The sequence below is a fragment of the Strigops habroptila genome, chromosome 3 (assembly GCF_004027225.2).
Source record: "Strigops habroptila isolate Jane chromosome 3, bStrHab1.2.pri, whole genome shotgun sequence".
In the NCBI taxonomy this organism is placed as follows: Eukaryota; Metazoa; Chordata; class Aves; order Psittaciformes; family Psittacidae; genus Strigops; species Strigops habroptila.
In genome coordinates, this window is record NC_044279.2 from 62,712,928 (window position 1) to 62,719,728 (window position 6,801).

Consider the following 6,801-nt stretch of genomic DNA (forward strand, 5'->3'; position numbering starts at 1 on the left):
AAGTTTAACTTTTCGTATAAGTATAAGCCCTCCTCTATCTACACCTGGTTCCCAATATCTAATTCCCCATGTTCTTCCTGTTATCCACCCAAAATCGTCCGGTTGCAATATTGTAAGAATTATATGAGCACAATTTCCTGGACTTATGATACCTCCCGAGGAATCATATCGAGGAGGTGTACATCCCTCAGGACCCCACTGAGTCTTGAGGAAAGGGTCTGACCTACCCGGCTGCCATGCTGCAGCGAGGGTTACACAGTCCCAGGACGCACAATAATACTCGTTTGGATAGTTGCAATACCCTTTGCCTGGGTTGGAAGCAGGACACAAATAATATCCTTTCAGATTTAAGCATGGTTCTATAGGTGCTAGTTGGCACAGCGCTGCTCGGAATGTGGGGGCTCCGGCAGTGACATTAATGCCAATTACTGTTTGGTCCTCCCATCGACCAATCGTCCATTTCATAGGTTCATGAGGGTTTCCATTTGCTTGGGTTATTATCAATAACAAAACTAACGGTATACCAGGAAAAAGGGTGTCTGTCAATTTTGTCAATTTAAGTATATTTTTATCAGTCCTGGGGAAGTTCGGCCATTGCTGCTTTTGTGTCCCATCGTTCTGGTTCTTTTCTCCACAGTTTGTTCCTCCTCTGCCTCGCCCGTCGACTCGGTTGCTTCGAGCCACGGGGTGTACCCTCTTCTCGGCAGCAAGAGAATTCTTCAGGAGAACAGCTGTTTCGGGCTTTCTGCCTGTTTATATAGGCTTCCCACTTTGCAGCTTTAACTAATGGGGCAAAGTAAGACACGGTCAGTACTTCCCTTCTGCATTTTATAACCAAAATTTCAGCTACAAAGGGGACTGGTTCGTTGGAGTGGTAGCAATAATATCGAGGGTTTATTCCTTTGGCAAAAATTTCCCACCACTCATGGGATTCCCGAATAATTTTTTTGTTTAGACTCTAATTGTTTTAATTTCCACTCAGTGAGAGTTCTTTGGATTTTCCAACACTGTGTGCAAACTCCTATTGGAGGGTATCCACATTCACAATGTGTCTACCATTTATCCTGGCATACCTTACACCTAAAACAAGCAAATGGATAACAATTGCAGTTCAAATCATTACACCTAATTCATATATCTAGAGTGCATATATTATTTACATCAACATATCTTCTATATTTAATATTGTGAGGTTGCATAAGTTTAGCAATTTCCTTCAACACACTTTGTATGCTTCCATATATAATAGAAAAAAAGAGAAATAATTATAGCAAATATAAACAGCAATACACACTTTATACCGAGAGGTAATGCGGTAAAATAATTGAATAAAGTCTTTATCATTACGTTATCTTTTCAGGGTTATCTTGGTGTCACCTGGAGTACTGATTACTTTCCAGTGGGGTCTCGTCACTGGGCCTTTAATGCGACTGGCATGAGTCCATCCACGCTCAGCAGTTCGGACAGCTGTTTCTGTTGTAAGCAAAACAAGATAAGGTCCCTCCCAATTGGGTTTTAGGGTTTCTTCCTTCCACACTTTAATCAATATCCAATCCCCAGGTTTAACATTATGAATTTTTAAGTCCAACGGGGGTCGTTGTACAATCAGTCCATGTTCCCAAAGCTTGTTACGATGTTCTGCTAATTGTGAAACATATTCATTAATCACACGGTCTCGAATTAAAACATTTGTTTGTGGACTTTCAATTCTATAAGACATTCCATACACCATTTCAAACGCTGATATTCCTACATCTGCTCGGGGTCTGGTTCTGAGAATTAATAGTGCCATGGGTAGGCACTTAATCCATGATAATTTGGTTTCTATCATTAATTTAGTCAAAATAGTTTTGATTTCTCCATTTATCCTTTCAACTTTTCCCGAACTTTGTGGATGCCATGGTGTATGGTATTCCCACTTAATCCCCAAGCTTTCAGCTGGATCTTTAACAATTTTTGACACCAAGTGTGTTCCTCTGTCCGAGTCGATTACTTCAGGTACTCCATATCGAGGTATAATGTGTTCAAGTAACACTTTAGTAACCTGGTTAGCAGTTGCCTTGGAGGTAGGAAAAGCCTCAACATAATGTGTTAAATGATCCACCATTACTAATAAATGTTTGTAACGCCCTACCCTGGGTAGTTCAGTAAAATCCACTTGTATGTGTGAGAAAGGTCTGTATGCTGGGGAACGTCCTCCAAGAGGTTTTTGTCTCATGTTGCTTCGATTAACCTTTTGACAGGTCTCGCAGCCTGCCGTGACTATCTTTGCTATGTTATATACGCCTATACTGGCAAACTGTTGATTGAAATGATCAACTAACGCCTGGGTTCCCCAGTGTGTTTTACTGTGTATTTTTGAAAATATCTCGAGTGCTATGCCCTTCGGCAAGACTTCCCTCCCATCTGGCAATATGTACTTACCATCTTGTTCCTTAGCTCCCATTTGTTCTAGTTTTTCCTTTTCTGCAGACTCAAAACTTAAATTTTTACTAACAGGTACTTGTTGCATAGTCAAAATCATACCATAATTGCCTGCCACTCGTTTTGCTTCTGTATCAGCTGCATTATTTCCCCTAATTTGATAACTTGTACCTCGCTGGTGTCCCTTTATATGTACAACTGCTATTTTATTCGGCATTTTCAATGCCCCCAGAACTCGCCGAATTAATTCCGGGTGTATCAGTTCTTTTCCCTGTGAGTTAACAAATCCTCTTTCCTCCCATATTTTTCCAAAAGTGTGTACTACTCCGAACGCATAGCGTGAGTCTGTATATATAGTTCCATCCTTTCCCTTCAGTGACACTAATGCTTTCCACAATGCATACAGCTCACAGGCTTGAGCCGACCAGCTGGCACTCAGGGGGCCTGATTCTATTGTCTTAAATTCTCCTTTTTCCGACTTAACGATGGCATATCCGGACAATCGTTTACCTTCCACTATTCGTGATGACCCATCTATAAATAATACTTCTCCACATTGTAGTTCTTCTTCTTCTAAGTCTGGCCTAATGCGTGTCTGCTGTTCAATTGTTTGAAAACAATTGTGCAATAGTTCATTACCTTCTCCTGGGTACAAAAATTCAGCGGGGTTAACTGCTCCAATAGTTTTCAAAGATAGTTTAGGGGATTCTATAAGTATTCCCTCATACTTTAATAATCGGCTATCTGTAAGCCATTTTTCTGCTTTTTGTTGTAACACTCCCCTGATGTTATGAGGCGCATATAAGATAACTTCTCCATTAAAGGTAATGCGATTCGTTTCCTCAAGTAATAAGGCAGCAGCAACAATGATTTGTAAACAACTCGGCCAACCCCTGCTCACAGGGTCCAACAGCTTTGATAGGTATGCCACCGGTTTCTTTTGTCCGGCCCATTCCTGAGTTAATACTCCGAATGCCGTTCCTTCATGTATGTTAACAAATAAATGGAATGGCCGCTTTAAATCTGGTAGGCTTAAAACCGGTGCTTGACTTAGCCCCCTTTTGAGACTGACAAACTGCTCTTGATCCTGAGGGGTCCACTTGGGTATTTTGTCTTTAGACAGTTGTTCATATAAAAATTTAACTTTAAAGCTGTAGTTCTCTATCCATTGCCTACAATACCCAAATAGCCCTAATGCCTGCCGAATTTGCCTCTTAGTGACAGGCATAGGTAATTCCAGAATTCCTTTAATGCGCTCTGGATCCAATATCTTCTTGCCGTTAAACAAATAATGCCCCAAATATTTCACTTTTTCCTCCACAAATTGTAACTTTTCTTGTGATACTCGTAGTCCCTTTTGTGCAAGAAAGTTTAGGAGTCGAATGCTTTCTTTCCTTACATCCTCCTTATTATTCCCTGCTATGAGCAGATCATCTACATACTGTAACAGCACGTTTCCCGTTTGTACCTGGTATTCTTTTAAGAGCTCTTCCAGGGCCTGTCCAAACAGATTAGGGGACTCAGTGAACCCTTGGGGAAGCACAGTCCATCTCAATTGCTGTCTACGGCCTGTCTCTATGTCTTCCCATTCAAAGGCAAAATAATCACGGCATTCTTCTGCCAGTGGACAGGCCCAAAAGGCATCCTTTAAGTCAGCCACACTATACCAGGAGTTATGGGGTCCTAGCTTGCTTAGCAGTGTGTATGGATTTGCTACTACAGGGAATCGGGTGATAGTTCTTTTGTTTATTTCCCTTAAATCATGTACGAGTCGATATTTCCCATTTGGTTTCTTTACAGGCAGAATGGGGGTGTTAAAGGGTGACATACAAGGCTCTAAGATTCCTTGTGCTAACAATCGATCAATTTCTGGTTTTAATCCCCTCCGTCCTTCTAGGGATATGGGATATTGCCTTACCCTCACAGGTATGTGGGGTTCGGAAAGTTGGATTTTAATCGGTGGGATTTTCAGTCTACTAATTGTGTCCGGAGAGTACCAGACATCGGGGTTAATTTGTTTTTGATCATCCACGGTTAAAGGATAAGCAGACACTGTTAGCTCCTGATTTTTCACTTTAATTTCTAATTGCAATTCAACAATTAAATCTCGTCCTAACAGATTAAATTCTGCTTCAGGGACGAGCAAGAGTTCACCCATTCCAAATTTATTTTCAGTTTCGAATACCACATTTTTGATTTTGCTTACTTTAAAGGGTTCTCCTTTTGCCCCAATTACTTGTACCTTTTCAGGGGAAACTTTACATCCCTCAGGTATTTGCTTAATAGTTGATTTCTCAGCCCCAGTGTCTACTAAAAAGGTGAACTCTTGTTTATGGGGACCTATTTTTAATTTTATCAAGGGCTCATGATGACTCCGGTCCCCTAAGATATAGAGCCCCTGACTCTCCTATTCCGTTTTCAATATTCCCTCATCCCTGATCCTTTCTCTGCAATTCTTCTTTATATGTCCCTTCTTTCCACAGTAAAAACAACATCTCTGCTCCTTCTTTACTATTACGTTCCCTTGTTTCGTTCCAGCAGATCTGTGTTCACCAGTTCGTCCTTTGCGATCCTCTCTGACCGCTGCTACCATCATTTTTACTTGTCGCTTGTTGCTCTCTTCTTCCCGCCTTACGTAGACTTTCTGAGCTTCCCTCAATAATTCATCCAACCCTCTATTCTGCCAGTCTTCTAACTTTTCAATCTTCTTTCTAATATCTTCCCATGATTTTGCCACAAACTGAGTTTTGAGGAGCGCTTGCCCTAAAGGGTCGTCTGGATTTACCCCAGAGTACAGCTGAAGGGCTTTCCTCAGTCGTTCCAGCCACCCAGTAGGGCTTTCATCTTTCTTTTGCATTTCATTAAATGCTTTATTGATATTCTGGCCACGGGGTACTGCTTCTCTAATTCCCTGAATTACTATAGTTCTCAGGTCCTGCATATGAGTTCTATGCACCGGATCCTGATTATCCCAATTAGGTCTTTGAAGTGGCCATTTAATATCTGCTTGGGGTCCCTGGGCATGTTGAGCATCCCACAGTCTCATTCCTGCTCGTCTAATCATATCTCTTTCCTCGGTAGTAAATAATTGACCAAGGATAGATTGCATCTCATCCCAAGTATAAAGGTTTGGTCCCAAAAATTGATTTAATCTTTCTGCCACTCCCAGTGGGTCCTCAATTAAGTTTCCCATTTCGGTTCTTTTAAAATCTCGTAGGTCAGCCGAGTTTAGGGGTACGGAAATATATCCGATCACAGGTTGAGGTCCCCCCATGGGTATTTCCCTTAGGGGGTACATCTGAGCTGCCCCTTTTTGACTTCTAGTTACGCGTCTAGGAAGAGGGGGAGACCCTTGTTCCGACTCTGGTGGGGGAGTGGGCGCTCTGGGGACTTCTGCGGGAGCAGGAGGAGGAATGTAAGGAGGGGGGGTTAGAAGGGTTTCGTCTAACTCTTCCTTCTTTTTCTTTTGTTTAGTTTTTATTTCATTCAGCGGATAAAGTCTAGCTCTCGGTCTTTCTAGCCACACTTCCGCATATTGACTCTCCTCCGGGTTAAGGGGTTTTTTATTATTAACCCAGAGGTTTAATTGCTGTCTTACCCAATCTTCTTCTGACCCATAGACTGGCCAAAAGACATTTTTAGAAATCTTCTTCCCTCCCCATATCTTAGTACAATATTCTATCATTTTTTGCTTATCTTTCCCTAGGGTTCCAGGGAAATATCTCCAATTGTCTAAGATATATGCCAGAGGGGTATTTTTAGGTACAGTGTGTACCCTCCCCATGGGAGTCGAAGGCTTGCTGCCCTTCGCCCCCATCTTCTGGATTATCCACAAACACACACTCACTCGCTCCCCTTATTCCTGGCCCAGTCCCTCGCGGGAGGTGGAAAACGCAGTACTAAAGGGTCCACACTCGCTTGGTTCAGTATATCGAACCTCTCATTCGTTATAATCCAGGATACCCAATCCCGCCCGAACGGCGAACCCGCGAACAACTTCGCAGTATACTTACGCGTCCTGCGTCTTCGTCCGGACTCCCGTGCACAGAATTTTATGGGATTTTACCGGTCCTTTTTTGCTCAATATCCTAGAATTTAGGTTCGTCGGTAAGGTTGGAGTGAGCTGTTGGTCGCGGGGCCGCGAAATGTCGCGGGGCGCCTCCCCGGAGGACCAAAGCCCACCGTTCCTTATCCGAGTCACGGCACCAGAAATTGTCATAAATGGTGACCACAACGGATCATAATCCAATTAAAATTTTATTAATTATAGCAAGTAGAATATGAGCAAAAACAGCGCTGGACGACAGGGGAGTCTGCGCTCCGCCACTGCCGTGCTGAGCAGTTCAAACAGTCCCTTTTTATACATCTTTACTTCCG

General features: G+C 42.5%; 1 protein-coding gene across 1 annotated transcript; it reads right to left on the bottom strand.

Annotated features, from left to right (window-relative positions):
* Positions 1 to 1,021: 1,021 nt before the first annotated feature.
* LOC115605318 (protein NYNRIN-like) lies at positions 1,022 to 5,796 on the bottom strand. The gene is made up of 3 exons (XM_030479584.2): positions 5,429 to 5,796; positions 1,888 to 4,831; positions 1,022 to 1,080 (listed from the first exon to the last, which is right to left on the bottom strand). Exons 1-3 carry the CDS (start codon positions 5,720 to 5,722, stop codon positions 1,022 to 1,024), a joined length of 3,297 nt encoding a protein of 1,098 aa, XP_030335444.2. The 5' UTR covers positions 5,723 to 5,796.
* Positions 5,797 to 6,801: the final 1,005 nt, after the last annotated feature.

Excerpts from the sequence above, each read along its gene's own strand:
- LOC115605318 (XM_030479584.2), bottom strand. The coding sequence starts at position 5,722 with ATGTACCCCCTAAGGGAAATACCCATGGGGGGACCTCAACCTGTGATC. Across the intron at positions 4,832-5,428 it reads ATGCCCAGGGACCCCAAGCA|GAGAGTCAGGGGCTCTATAT; the intron begins GATATTAAATGG and ends AAAACGGAATAG. Across the intron at positions 1,081-1,887 it reads TACACCATGGCATCCACAAA|GTGTAAGGTATGCCAGGATA; the intron begins GTTCGGGAAAAG and ends TGCTTGTTTTAG.